The sequence below is a fragment of the Pogona vitticeps genome, chromosome 4 (genome assembly GCF_051106095.1).
Source record: "Pogona vitticeps strain Pit_001003342236 chromosome 4, PviZW2.1, whole genome shotgun sequence".
In the NCBI taxonomy this organism is placed as follows: Eukaryota; Metazoa; Chordata; class Lepidosauria; order Squamata; family Agamidae; genus Pogona; species Pogona vitticeps.
The window spans coordinates 239,852,501-239,867,166 of NC_135786.1; the positions used below are offsets into that span (position 1 = coordinate 239,852,501).

The window sequence follows — 14,666 nt, forward strand, 5'->3', positions numbered from 1 at the left end:
CCCAAGGCTAGCGGAGGGGGCCAAAGTTCAGGGGCACTGCTGGGCACACGCTATGCAAGCTAGAACCTTGACAGACCCTCCTCCCACCCCCACCCCACAGCATTTCCAGGAAGGCTGGGAAGAAGATGGCAGCTTGTGGAGAGCCATCCTCAGTCAGACGAGAAGACAGGACTGGTCCAGGTGGATCGGGGCCCGAGAGGGAGGAACGGCTCGGCTCGGTCGGAAGTGGCTGGCTGGGCTGCAGCCCAAGTTTCTCAACCCCTTCTTGGAAGTTTCTTTTGCGTGTAATGCCGCTGGGCCATTAGGGGCCCAAAACATACGGGTCTGACCAGCCCCCTTCCCACACCTAGACGCTTGTGGGCCTTCTTTGGCTAACGCAGGTGGGGAAAGTGAGTTTCACTCCGTTTGGAGGGCCCTCCCGCTCCCTTCTGCAGCCCGGCGGTGGTGGCGGAACTAGACAGCGGCCCAAAGGTTCCGCCTCAGTTAGGAGCAGCTTTGCTTTTTTGGAGACCCAGCATCCTTTCTGTGTTGCCTCAGTGGTGGCCGAAGAAACTGATGGAAGGGAGGGAGGGAGCCTCTGCATCGGATGAAATCGGCACAGCACGGAGGTGAACTTCTGAAAGGGTGACATTCGTCTGTGGCCACAGCAAAACTCTGGACTGAAAGAGGCCAGCAGAAGGGCCACTCAGGACAGGCAGTTGGGCAAGCAGGATCCGTCCCCACTAGCCAACGGGGCACTCCTGCTATGCCCAGAATCGGCAGTCAACTGGGAGGAAGAGGCCTCCACCTTCCACACTGCTGGCCAGAGTGCAGGCTGAGAAAACAGGGCCGCCAAAGAAGCTGGCTGGCTCAGAAGCCAATGGCCACGGGCCACCTGTGACAACGTTGTTTTGGAGGGGGTGGGCCGAACAGAAAAGACGAGGCCACCTGGCAGACTCTGGGTCAGGGACCATCCGGAAGATCTGGGCTCGCCCAATGGCGTGGACCCCAAACCCACCCCTGACATTGCAATTGAAGGAAGCCACTTCTCCCAGCCGTGCTTGTGCTGATAGGGCTGGTGCTGCGGTGAGGCTGGGGGCGGGGGGAGGGGGGAGAGGTTCCAGACCGAGGGCTCAGGTGAGATGCGAAGGGGCAACCGGTGCTGCTGAGCACTTCTTCTGATTATTCTTGACCCTTGACCCTTTCCCTTGGGGGAAGCCGCATTTGTAACGACTTCCCTCATTGATGGGAAGTCATATGGCCCACCTTTGGTGGGGGACGCCATGAGCAGCAGCACCTCAGGCAGCAAAACCGATTGGGTGGCCTTGGGTCGCCTCCTCACAGGTGTGGCTTCTAAAGTCATCAGAGTAGTCAGCTGACTAGATGGGCGGGGTATAAATAAATAAATAAATAAATAAATAAATAAACAAACAAACAAATAAATAAATAAATAAATAAATAAATAAGGGAGGGCCTCTCTGGCTCAGCCCACTTGGCCTGAGTCACACCAGAGCTCCCCCTCCCCCAGGGCCCCCAGGACGGCCTCAAGGACTGCAGCTCAGTCGGTTGTCTGCCCAGTTGGAATCGGATCTCCCCCCCCCTTGCACCACGTCTGTGCTTTAGGTTCAGGCCTGGCCCGTGCCCAGAGCCCTGGGGGAACAGGTCGGCAGAGGGTGACCGGCTGTTGGCAAAATTTGGCCGGTGGGCCCTGCGGGTAACACTAGAGATGCCCAAACGGAAATGCCAGGCCATTTGCAGCTGAGACACAAAGCAAAGGGCTTCTCACTCTTTGGCCTGGGCAAGGTGGCCTTGGACTCTTCAGTTTCAATAAGTCAACACTCTTATGAAGGCGCTCCTAGAATCCAGCCCTGCTCAGCCGGGCCTTTGCCCTCAGGAGCTCATGAGGGCGGGAACTCCAGCAGGAAGGAGGAGGGAAGAGCCGAGTGGAGGGGATGCTCAGGGCCACAGGGGCGACTTTCCCGTTGTCATTGCTGCCGGTCGTGGTGATGGGGAGCTGGAAGGGGGGGAAGCGAGGCGATGCCCGGCGCTTTCTCCCCCTTCAGTCCCTTTTGGTGGCACCGTGGGCACAGGGGACTCCTGACCAAGCGTCTTTGCCTGCGGCCAGGCATTCACCGCACAGCCTTTCAGCCGGAAGGAATCCAGAGTGGCCTCTAAGGAGAGCCGGCTTCCCTTGGCGTCCAGGCTGGGAGGGCAAAGAGGGCAGGCGCCTTCCTCCTCCGCTCCTCCAGTGGCTGTATGGGCCCTTCCTTCCTGGCAAAAGGATGCCCATCCGAAGACAGGGGGCAGGAGACGGAGAAACAGAAGAGGAGGCTCTTTCAGCACCCCTGAAGTTCTTGGGGAAGGGGGGGACCCCTTTGCACCGAATGGGGGGCAGGGGCAAGGGGACCCAGCGGAGATCCAACCAAACAACCCCCCGGCCGGGCCCGGCGCGCCGTCGCCGGTGGCCTCGGCGGCCCTGGTCAGCAACGCAGCGCCTCGGAAGGAAGCCGGTCCTTTCCTCCGCCTGGGTGGGCAGCCGGTCCTCCCGCCGCCGCCGCCGCCTCCACCCGCGGGGGATCCGAGACCTGGCTGGGGAGCGGGCTTCGTGTCCACGGCACGGCCCCGGTAGGGATGTCCCGGGGGAACTCCGCCTGCTCTGCCGTGCGCCCTCGGTCCCCGACGGGGCCAGCCGTGTCCGCGCACCCGCCTACCCCAAAGCAGCCAGGAGGCCCGTCTGACCCCCCCCCCCGGGCCGAGCAGCGCCGCCGGGACTGCCGGCTACGGGGGCGAGGCAGGAGGCGCCCGGCGGATCCCAGACGCGCCCCATCGCCTGCGAGGGAGGGTCGGAGTGGGGCAGGCCGGGGATGGGGGGGGACGCTGTCCGCCTGGCCGGGGAAAAAGCGCTGCCCAGTCCTTGCTGGGGGTCTGAAATGCACCCCCCCCCCCGCTGATGCCTCCATCTCCGGCAGGCTGACCATAGGCTCCCACCTGGGAGGGATGTGGAAAAGTCTCTGTCTTTTAACATGACTGTCTTTTAACATGACTTGAAACAGGCTAAAAACATCCTTTCACAGCAGATCCAGGCATTCCCTAAAAACCGTTTGTCTTTGAAAGCCGGAAGGGCCGTCCGGCCAGGGAGGGACCGAGGCCCTGCAGGGGAGGGTAGCTGTGGTTGCCGGTCAGGGGTTCAGCAGGATGAGGCCAGCCTGACCTCACTTTTCTGGGCGAGGCCCGCGGGCAGCCCCACAGCAGCCTCCTCCTCAAGGCCTGCGATCCGCGTCGCAGAAGGCGCTCGACTCGCGGGTCTTGGAACGCGGCTGCCCTGCAGGCCTTGCCTACCAGCGTGTAGCGCAAGAGTTCTCACTTGTGCCTTCTCGACACCTCCATCCACCACGGGCGCCTCCTCACCTCAACGCCGGGCCCTCGCGGGGTGAAGACCGGCCGTTTGCCCTGCCCGTCTCAAAAGCCCGACCAAGGTGTCCCTCCTTCCCAGACAGAGCCCAAGCAAAAACGTGGTGCAGGAGGCGCGCCAGGTCTCCCTTTCGTCTTTTGTTCTTGCTGCGCTGCAGCCCCGACCGAAGCTCTCGTGCTTCCTGGCGCTGAATACCTTCCTTCCTTCCTTCCTTCTCTTCTATTCATCATTAGCTCCTTCCTTCCTTTCCTTTCCTTTCCTTCCTTCCTCCCGTTCAAATCCTCTCCTCTCCCCTCCACCGAGGGAAAGGTGGAGACAAAAAGCCCCCCCCCCCAGCGAGGAGATCAGCCGCTGGCGGGGCCACTTCCCTCGGACAGACCGCTGCCCTTGAAGCAGGGACGCCCTGCCCTCCCTGTGCCGGGGGGGGGGGGGCGAGGAGATCATCTGCGGCGGGTAAGGTTGCTTTAATGGCCGAAGAGGTGCCCAGGCTCCTTGGCTCGGGTCTCGTCCCCACCCCCGAAACCAGGGAACCAAGCCGGCCTCTCCCTTCCCGCAGTTCTTCCCGCGGCGCATGCAGGGGCCAAGCCGTTGGTTGTGGCTGGAAGCGAAGCCAAGAAGAGCCCGGGGGAGGCCCTGCCTGCCAGGTGGGGACACTTGAAGGAGACGCCGCTGCAGCCAGTCCAAGGAAGGGATCAGGTTCTCCGCTGCAGTGGTGCGCAGAGCAAGCAAGGACCGGCCGGGGAGAGGGACCTACGGAGCGCCTCCTTTCTAAGAGCCCCGGAGAAGGCGGCTCCGCTCCGGTCACTCTCCCGCTGACCCTATTTTCTCCCCCCCCCCGCACCCCCGCGATGCCCGAGGTCAGCCCTCAGGGCCCAGGGACTGCCCTCTCTGCCCGGGCAGGACCCACGTGGAAGCCCGGAGGCAGCAGCCCCTGCATGCGGTCTGCGGGCCGGCAGGGCCGGAGAGAAGGGCAACAGCACCCCCTGGTGGCCGGACCGGGGCCGGACGGGGCTGGCCTGCCTGCTCTGGTGCGGAGCGGGGGTGACGCTGAGCCAGGACAGAAGCCCCCCACCCCCACCCCCACCCCCACCCCCACTCCCACGTGTGCTTGCTGACCAGGAAGCGGTGTGTGTGTGTGTGTGGGTTTGTGTGGGTTTGTGTGCTTCGAGGCTCAGGAGGTGGCTTTCATCCTCACAAGGTTGCTATTGGTTTAATTCCTCGGTGGTCCCAGCAAAGGCACCACCCGCTCCGGCCTTCATGTCCAGGAAGGTTGACAACCCTGCATGCAGATGTAACCCCGGGGGGGGGGCGGGTCACCTGGGGGGAAGGAACTGTTCACCTACCTAACTGGCTTGTCTGTCTGTCTCTTGCTGGCCAGGTAGGCAGGGTCACCTTTCTTGGGCGAAGCGGGTCCCTCCCCTTCCTTTGCCTAATCAGAATACTTTGTTTGAACTCTGGCCTGGCTATCAGCATGGAAGCTGAGTCAAATGCGCTCTGTGGGTGGGTGGGAGGGAGATCCGTTTCTCTCTTTACTTCTTTGGAGCCTTTGTCCTTCCACTGACCTCTGAAGCTTTTGTGAACTCTAGAGAAGGCAGTGAGTAAAACGTACTTTTTCTTTTCACCTGAAATCAGAGTCTGAGGGATTCCTGGGCTAGTGGCTGCCGCGGGGGGGGGGGGGTGGCGGCGTGGGAAACTTGTTATGGGTTCTCCCTCCTGGAGGACTGGCTTTCCGTGGTGTAACAAAGAGGGATCCTTGGGGCCAGCCTCTCAACCCTCTTCAAACCAGCCCGACCTTGCCTCGCCCACCATTGGCCCGTTGGGCCGCCAGAGCGTCATCAAAAGCCTTTTGTTGAAATCAAGGGACCTCGCCTGCAAACATTGGAGACCCACACAGCTCCCTCTTCGCCTGCCGTCCCTGTGGCTCGGTTCAAAAAGGGAGAAAGAAGAAAGGACCCAAGTCTGGCTTGACCTGTTCTTGAGAAATGCATGCTGGGTCTTCGCATTCAGCCCGTGCTTTTCTAAATGGTCACAGGCTGCCTGTTTAATGATCTGTTCTAGAAGCTTCCCTGCCATTGATGTTAAACTGATGAGTTGCAAGTGCCTGGATTCTCTCCTCTCCTCTTTTTAAAGACAGCAGCCCCCTTCGGCCCACCACCCATCTTCAGGGAACTCACCCGCTTCCTCCGGATTCTCCAAGACATTGGCCAGAGATGCTGAGATTGACACCTGCCAGTCTCTTTCATGCCCCAGGATGCAGTTAATGAGGGCCAGGAGGTTTGGCCTCCTTCAAAAGTGCAAGGTGTTCCCGTACCACCTCTTTACAGATCTGGGGCCGCAGCCCACCCGCTTCTTCCTTTATTCCATTTGCCCTTATGTTGAGCACCAAGTCTGAATTCTTGCTGAAAACCAACATGAGTAAAATGAAGCTATCATCCCCTGGACACATCTGAGGTGAGAGTCCCTGGAAAAGGCCACCACGCTGGGGAAAGTGGGAAGCAGTCAGAGAAGAGGAGGGAGAAGCCCGAGGGTGGGTGGGGCTGCTTTCCAGAGGTGGCCAACAGTGGGCATCGCCTTAATTCATCAGACTGGGACTGACTTGACGGTCAGTTGGAAGGACAGCAACAGGGCAGGGATTGCAACCCCTACGGGTTATGGTTTTTTTAAAAAAATGTAATTGTTATGCCGTCGCTTGCCCTTAAAAAAAGCAGCACCTGGACTTGTAACCTGTTGCTTCCAGACTCTGGCTGGACAGAACTTGGGCCTTTCTTGACGCCAAATGTGTACACAAACATATGGGACAGGTACAAATAAGCAAACCACCCCACGAGAACCCAGACAGAAGCCAGGGAGACAGCGCCTGGTTGAGAAAGAAGAGCCACCTCAGATCCCTTGTATTCTGGGGGGACGATGGCCTGCAAAGATACAGAAACAAGGGCCCACCTCCTTCCCCTCCCCTTTCCTAGCCGGATACCCTCCCCCCCCACCATCTCCCTTAAACCTTCTTCCTTCACACGGTTAGGTTGTCACCGTAGTCCCCTTCTTTGTTCTCCTCCTCCTCTTCCTCCTCCTCCTCCTCTTCCTTCAGGATGGGGGGCGAGTGCCTGATGACGTGGCGGGTGGAGACGTCCTCGTAATCGAAGTAGTTGAGGTACAGGTTGCGTGCCAGCCGGCGCCCCAGGGAATCAATCACCTGTGGGGGAGGAAGGAGGCACAGACGCAGCAGGGGGGGCGGATTTGAGGAAGAGTTTGGCCAAGCAGGTGGAGCGACACCAACCTGCCAACAAGCTGGGGAGATCAGCAGGGACTAGCAGGGCAAAGGGTTTCCAGAGCAGCACCTGGCCCCCGCCAGCAGCCTCTCCCAATATGGTTAGCCTGACGCTACCTGTGCAGGTGTGACCATCCAGCGCAAGGTGAGGATGGGAGAGACACCCAAGGAAGGCATCGGGACCCCTCTGGGCATTTCACGAAACATGCCATCTCTGGGGCGGGGGGGGCCCTTCGGCCAGAGCTTCACATTGCACCCTGGAAACCCCTACGGGCACGTGGTTTTCCCCCTTGCCTGCCCTGAGAACACCAAAGGCTGGGTGGGTGAGAGGAGAAAACACACATGCACACACATGCACACACATGCACACACGTTCTGTTCACTGCACATTTTTCTCCCTGTAATTGTTTACATGCATGCTTTATAAATGACAGTTTTATGATTCCCCTAAAGCTTGTTAATGTTTCGCCCCTTGCACTGAATATTTGGGCAAAGCAGAGCCAGTGCCTTGACTGCCACTGGCTCTTTCTTACAACAGACACATTTCAGCCTGTTTTGCAAGCACACGAGGCGAGGAGAGGGGGGGGGCTTGTTCAAAGCAAGGAGCAGGCAAAGTCTCTAAGGGCAAAGGGCGCTTTTGTCCATCTCCCCCCCACCTCCAGCCATGCGAGACATGGGGCCAAGGACCAGCGCCCACCACTGGCCGAGGCCCCACCCTTTTGGCATCCCCACCCACTCGCACCTCGTAGTTCTCCGACAGGTCGATCAGGGTGAGGACCTCCAGACGGTAGCCGTTGATGATGAGGCTGTAGAAGAGCTTGCCATAGGCTGGAATGAAGACGAAAGACGAGCGACGTTACGACAGATTATTTCCTCGAGTTTAGTCAATATGGGGTTTCACCCGTGCAGCTGAAATCTAAATGCTGTGCCCCCCCACCTCCACTCCCAGATCTCTGGGCATCTTCTGAGGACTGTTCAAATCACAACGAACAGCTGTAAAACCATCATCCTTATGCAAGGAAAAAGGTCCTGGAAGTGGGGGGGGGGGTGCTGGGCAGTGCTGTTGCTGGTGGCCGGCAGGAGTGTGGGGAGAGACTGTGATGGCTGTGTGGGTTGACCTATGGAGGCCGAGGGCAGAGAGTCCAGCAGCTCCCCTTCTTCCCCCCTGAGGTGCCCCAAGACGGAGGCCAGACACAGAGGCTGGAGAGAGCCTGGGAAATGGAACTGAAAGCGTTTTCCCAAAGGAAGAATGTTGAGTTGCGTCATCCCGGAGGGGAGAGAAGCTCAAGGGACTCCCGTTGGTTAGGAGCTTCTATCTTTTGGGCTCCGGGGTCCCTCTCTGGCCTCAGCCCTTATTGAAGCCTTAGGGTTTTCAGCTGGTGGCATCCATACCACCAGTTGGGAAGCCCAAAAGGGCTAGCATGGAGGCCAGGGGTCCGCAACAGCTGGCGAGAGTTTCCCCCCCTCCCTGTTGGCCTGGGGTCCTTCCTCCAGGCATTGCCTCAGAGGACCAGTCCAGCCGTGATGGCCTCCAGGGGACCGCAGGGAGCCAGGAAGGCTTCTCCCTCCTCTACACTCTCTCCAACCTCCTCAGCTTCCTCCCGTCTCTCCTGGGAGTCTGATACTCTGAGGGTTCCCCTGTCAGTTTCACCTTCCAGGCTTCCTCCTGACTCTCTGAGGTGGGCTCCACCCTTCCAAACAATGCCCTAAAGGACAGAATTTTGCCCTGGGAGGCTGAGGGTCACGTTTCCATGCACAGAAAAGGAGCTGTCGCTTCTCCGGTGCAGAGAAAGGGCTCGGCTCAGTAGCTCTGCAGTCTTGGGGGGGGCAGGTTGGCCTCCACGTTGAGCCCACTGGCCATGTCAGGTGGAGGGAAACCTGTCATGCAAACAGGTAGCTTCCCTATGCAGCTGCTCCTTCTCCCACCTGCCCTGCAAGAGCACCCAGGGGTCTGACTAGAACGAGGGCTTAGACTTCTCTCTGTCCTGAGGATGACTTTCTTATGAAAGACCAAGAGGTTCATTTTAATGGTTCCTGCCTGACGCCGTGCTGATCTTTGCAAGCCTATCCAGACAGACATTAAAAATAAATAAATAAAACGAAGAAGCAGGAAAAGCATGGTGCCGGTTTAAAAACCAACTGTGGAATCTCAAGGGGAGCTTTTGTGGATCAAGGCCGCCTCCTCTTCAGACCCCAAGATCATCCACATGGGTCTGAAGGCAGAACTCTGCTGAGAACCCATCCCTGTCTTGCCCGCTGGGCAGCCGATGAATTGTTGCATGGGGGGGCGGAGGGATCCTTGCATGTGCGCCCCTCGTAGGTACCATCGCGCTGGGCGACCAGGCGGACATAGATTTGGTGCAAGGGGCCCTCGTGCCAAAGGATGCCCTTGATGTAGAACTGGTAGCTCTCCCGGACGTGGTTGATGATCAGGCGCCGCTTGTTCATGTTGCTCACCACCATCCAGAGGCCGGCCAGCATGCCGTAGACGAAGAACACCGAGAAGTCCTGGGAGCCCTGGCAGGGGAGGGACGCAGAGGGGAGCAGGGTTACGACAAGAGGGGGCCAATGCACCGAAGGGAAGCAACCGAGGGAGTGGTCGGCCTCTATGAGAAGCAGCCCAAAAGGGACTGGCCCTGGCACAGGGGACCCCAGGCATGCTCTGAAGGCAGAAATCTTGGGAGGGGGGGCATCTTCCCACACTCAGAAAAGAAGCTGCCCATTTTCCTAGTGCAGAAAAGGGGCTCCATCCGGAAGCCTGGCCCTACAGCAGATCGCGCACCCTGGCCATGCTGCATGGAGGGGAACCTGTCCCCCAAACAGGATAACTTTTCCAAGATGGGACAGAAGCAGTCCAGCCTTGCTCTGGACCCTGGTCACAGAACTGGGTTTTCCTTCTTTGCTACCAGGATTGAAAGAGATAGAGAGAGAGAGAGTCTTTTCTTGGGCATTGGCCTTTGAGTGGGCCTTGGGAGGACTTCAGAAACTCCCCTGGGCCAGGCCAAGCCCATGGGCTGAACGTTCCCGACCCCTCCCATAGGACTGTGCCGGGGGGGGGCAACTCGGCACTCTTCTCAGGACCAAGCCTAAACAGTTTTTCAGTTAGCCCACTTTAACATTGACAAGACCTGTTAAAGTGGCCCCATTTCGCCCATTCTTGAACAGCTGCGAAGACAAGCTTTGTTGACAATTTTATTATTTATTTATATGGTGTTTGCTTTGTATGGCTTTTTACACCAGCCTGATGGTATATGTAAGGATGAAAGGCAGATTAAAAAGCAATGAATAAATGAATAAATAAACTCTCCAGAAACAGAAGAGCAGAGCGTGAAACCAAAGGGCTGCTGGCTCCTTCATGCCATGAAAGGGGGCGTGTGTGTGTGTGTTTGCCCCTCCTGCTAATGTCGGACTGTACTCACCCTTATTCCACCCCACGGGCTGGGGCTGATGGGAACTGAAATCCAATGCAATGAAAAGACTAATTCTTAAGGGTGCATGAAACAGCCTGGTGCATTTCAGCCAGGAAATATCTGTATGGCCTTTTCCACGGGAAACACCATCCAGAAATCTGCTGGCAGGGATTTCAAGAAAGATCATTTCCAAACACATTCAAGGACCACTGGTAGTCGCCCTCAATGGGTCCTGGAAATGCCCCCCTTTTTTATTACCCCCCACAGGCCAAATCCTGCCTGGTTTGCCCTTAAGAAGCCCATGGAGGCATTTCCCGGCTGGAACCAGTAAGGCTTTTCCCTAAGAATAAAAAAAAAAAACCCTTCCTTCCATCGTTGAGACTTTGTCTTCCTTGGCCATGGGTCGGTCTCTCAGGGATGTTTCTACTCTCTATCAGCCCAGGAGTCACAGAGAGCTTGGCACACCTTTGCCCATCACCCCAAAAGAAGACCACGGACCTCATCGTAACTCTCTTCGAGTCACACCTTTTCCAAAGTACTGAGCCCTCAAAGTTGCAAAGTTGGATGAGAGCAATGGTGATCCAGCGACCCTTCCCTGCATACATTTCTGTTGCTTTTTGTACACTGTTTCCAGCTACACGTCCTCCCTTGTAAGATGCGGAAACTAGAACGGCCCAAAGAATGTGAAATGCCCACACCGTACGCAGGCGCCAGGGCTTTCCTGCGTCCCTCCACGTTCCATCTCTTTGCTCGTCGTGGTCTCTAACTCAACCTTCACCCATCGCACGGCAACCAGAGATGGGCTTACTCAACTGCCTCTCTGCTCACCGCCACAGCCTCTGCCACGGATGGGTCAGATACCAGCACCGGTTCATTGGTTACCCATTAGGAGAGATCCTTCCCGATCTCTCCTGAAATCTGAATGAGTCACGTGGGAGTCAGCTCCATGGCCTATCAGGATGGCAGATCAGGGAGGAACAATTCCCAACCCAGGTTCAGGGAGGGGGGGTTGGAATCACCGGCCATCTCTCTCCACGGCAAGAACCGGCCAGTCTGTTTTCTGCTCCTCCCGGCTGAAACAGATGTCAACCCATAAAGTGACCTCACCTTGGAAGCCCACAAGGATTCTCCATGAGCCTTGGGGAGAGGCTTGGACCCGTGTCCTTGGGACGGCCACACAGGTCATGGCGTGCACGGGATCGACCATGCCATCATGCTGGATGACGTTGTCAAAGGTGGGGGAGGCGGAGCTTCCTTTGGAAGAAGGCGGGATGACGGCACTTCCGGAAGGCTTTTTCTTCCCAAGGTCTAATTGTTCCTGTTTTCATAAGGATGTTGGACCTAAGTGTCCCTGGAGCTCATCCGAGGGCTTCTGAAAGCTTTTTCTAACCGCTCTGTTGGAGGAGGAAAAGCAGCCACAACTTTTCCTCCTAAAACTCATCCCCCTCTTCAGTTGGGGTGCACCCTTTTGGATATGGGCTCAAACCCTTGGTTTAATCCTGAAAACTCAGGGGCTAAGCACCACTGCCTGATGGACGACCCTTTATTCCAAGGTTCAAGAACCAAACTCAGGTTTCATGTTAGAATTAGTCAAGCCACAACAACCGCTTTCAGGATTTGGGGTTTTAAGGCTGGATTTGATATAAAAGGGGAACACAAAGACAGAAAAGGGAACCCAAAGAAATAATTATATGGGACTGAAAGGGTGGTCTCTCTCTCTCTCTCTCTCTCTCTCTCTCTCTCTCTCTCTCTCTAATTTTGTAATGAAGTGCAATTATCTTAGTAGCCCATCATTATCAGCAGCAAAACAGATCAAAGGCCCACCTTCTTTGCTTTGAAGTAGAAGATACTAGCCACCAGAGAAATCAGGAAAATCAGTCCGCCCTTCCAGATCATGTCCTTATAATACTCCATCACAAACACTGCAGCAGGAAAACACCAAGGGCACCCCGTCAGAAACAGCTCCAGCAGAGCTCGGCTCGGCTCAGCATTGCAGCACAGACCCTCCCGCAAGGTCTGCACGAGGCCGTTAGCCAGCTTGTGTCTTCTGTACCGCAGCCCTGCCGTGGCCCCGACCACAGGACCCCAATGCCCCCATGTGGCCTCAGCTGGGCATCAGCTGGGATAGTGGCTCGTGAAACAGCCACCGAAAAAAGAATGTAGGTTGGTTGAATGTACGTCAGGAAAAACAGGGCAAAAGAAGACACAGATTAGGGCAACACCGTTTGAGACGACAGGGACGCCCTTCTAATGACCCATCTCTAACAGACACTAAAATGGTGTGTGGGTGTGTAACACGCAGACAGGCAGACAGACAGACAGACAACATGTAGACACAATGGAAAATGTTGATGAGGGTTTGAACCCTCGAGCTTCTTGGGGGAGATTTGCGGGCTGGAGGCGGGAGCAGACAGTGGGGAGGAAGAGCATCACTCAGAGGACGGGAAAGGATAGAATCCTAGGATAAAGGAGTTGGGCCTCTCAGACCAACACGCAACCTGCTCAAGCCAGAAATATGGTTTTCTAAACCAAAGAAGGCACAGGAGGGAATCTGGATCTACTAGTAGAACTCCGGGTGACCTGAAGTACGGCAGGAAGAATGAACCCAAAACCAATTAGGGCAAGACCCTCCCCTTCCCGGAGACAACACCAGCGCGGATCTGCATAAAAAGGCATAAAGTCGTTTATAGGCACAAGTACTGTACCAAGCTGCCTATGTCTCTTAAATCAGTCAAACAGAATCACAGTGCAGCTTCCGTGGGTAGGGAAGACAAGGACCTTGGTAACCCATGTGCCTGTTGCTGGGTTCTCCATCCAGGTCCCTGTGGATGGGCAACGGTGAGGTCCCTAATCCTCCTCCTCTTTAGGACTCAGGCCTTCCTGAGGGGAAGTATTGCCCCCCCCCGACGATGCTTGAGCCAAAGACAAAAGACTCCAGCGTAATTTAAATCATCTCTCGTATCCGGCCCATGAAAACAGATTTCATATTGCTTTCATGCCCGTATCCGAAGAATGGAAGCCTGTCACATCTATCTTTTCAGCTTTATTTTATCTCTCCTGATTTTATTCCTGCAGATCAATGGGAAGACCTGCCTTTAAGGATGCCAACCAGCTGAAATCTTGCGATAATCAAGATTCAGCTGGGTTCCTGAAGCAGGAGTGTCTTCGGGAAAGACTTCTCCCTGTTCCCCCTCCACAGGGCCTTCGGTGCATCAACGCTGGAGGAGAGAAAAGGTCTGTTTGGATCCCCAGAAGGCGTCGCCCTTGAGAACTGTGGCTGCTCCTGTTATCTCCCAAAGCAGGGGCCCTCGGGGTTGCCTTCTGCAGTACCTGCAGCGATCCTCCACCATACTCAGAAGGCATCCACCCCCTCCCTCCCAGCCTCTGTCCTGCCCCCCCCCCAAAATCCCTGTTCCAGTCCCTGTCCTTGAACGAAGAGGGGTCCTGGTGGCTGCAGGTCTGTTTGGGCCAAAGCAAAGCTCTGGCTCCCACCTTCCGTTAGGGCAACACTGGGGCACCTTTTGAGGACCGGGAGGGGTGGGGGCTTGTAGCCAAGTGGCCCAGATTTCTCTGAGGGCTCCTGCCTCCCTGTCGTCTAGGGAGGTTTTCCCCGTGTGCGCCTCTGTAGGGAATAAAGAATGAGGCTCGTGAAGCCTGGAGAAAGAAAGACGCAACGGACGCCTGCGAGGGCGGGGAGCTCCTCACCTTTGGGCTGCTGGACCTGGAATGGGAAATATTTGTTCTCTTGGAACTTTTCGGTCAGTTTTTTCTCAGAGTTGATCAAGTTAAAATACCAGAGCGTCAGGGGGCCCTTGAAAAGAGACTTGGCCATCTTCCTGTGGGCCAGGTTGCGTGCCCGTTGCTGGGTCTTGCAAGGGAAGAAACTGTGGGAGAGAAAACAGAGAGAGGGGGCACCCCTCAGGTGGGGGGGGGCTGAGGAGAGTGGCTGTGTGTGGGGGGGGGGGTGGAGCTGCCTGCAGCAGAGAGGGAAAGAGTGCCCCCCCCCGCCAGAGGGCTCTGACTGCCAGGACCCTTCCTCTCGTTCTGCTCAAAAGCATTTGGAGACATCACGGGCAAAGGCCACACGGGCCCTCACTGCTCTCCTGGCAGCACGCTGGGAAGGCTAAAGGCACATTGAGCCACCTCCTCAATTTGCAGGCAGGGGAGGGCAATGGGAAGAGCCAGCAAGCATCACCTGATCCAAAAGCAATCTTAACGAATCCCCGTTTGGCTCAGAAGTCATGAACAGCCACTCCAAAGTACCGCCAGGTGGCCCCGAGATCTCAAGACTGGGCAGGCTGGGGTCCAGACCTGTCAGCCCTATAGGAAAGCAGAGTGGCCTTACCTGTGTCGAAGGCCAAGGTGACACTGGTGGCTTTCTTGGGCTTGGCAACCAACAGAGTCTCAACTTCTGGCTTTTGTACCTCCTGTACTGTCAGCCCCTCTCAGGTCTGGACCGGAACCTGCAAACAGGCAGATTTCCCCACCCCCAGCCCCGAACGACAGGTTACCCACCTGTAATTGTAGCTCTTCAAGTGGACCTCTGTGATTCACACCCTGGGTGATTTGTGCCTGCACAGAGCCTCATCAGAAGATTCTA

General features: G+C 56.7%; 1 protein-coding gene across 1 annotated transcript; it reads right to left on the minus strand.

Moving 5' to 3' along the window:
* Nucleotides 1–6,094: 6,094 nt before the first annotated feature.
* On the minus strand, nucleotides 6,095–14,554 carry CATSPERQ (catsper channel auxiliary subunit theta). The gene is made up of 6 exons (XM_072999665.2): nucleotides 14,412–14,554; nucleotides 13,772–13,950; nucleotides 11,891–11,988; nucleotides 8,981–9,173; nucleotides 7,399–7,484; nucleotides 6,095–6,581 (listed from the first exon to the last, which is right to left on the minus strand). The coding sequence occupies exons 2-6, from the start codon at nucleotides 13,896–13,898 to the stop codon at nucleotides 6,399–6,401; spliced, it is 687 nt and encodes a 228-aa protein (XP_072855766.2). The 5' UTR covers nucleotides 13,899–13,950; nucleotides 14,412–14,554; the 3' UTR covers nucleotides 6,095–6,398.
* Between the last annotated feature and the right edge of the window lie 112 nt (nucleotides 14,555–14,666).

What these genes read in the sequence shown, in the direction of transcription:
- CATSPERQ (XM_072999665.2), bottom strand. Translation starts at nt 13,898, where the DNA reads ATGGCCAAGTCTCTTTTCAAGGGCCCCCTGACGCTCTGGTATTTTAAC. An exon ending in CCAGGTCCAGCAGCCCAAAG is followed by an intron (nt 11,989 to 13,771) that starts GTGAGGAGCTCC and finishes TTCCTGCTGCAG; the next exon opens with TGTTTGTGATGGAGTATTAT. An exon ending in TCTACTTCAAAGCAAAGAAG is followed by an intron (nt 9,174 to 11,890) that starts GTGGGCCTTTGA and finishes CTCCCCTGCCAG; the next exon opens with GGCTCCCAGGACTTCTCGGT.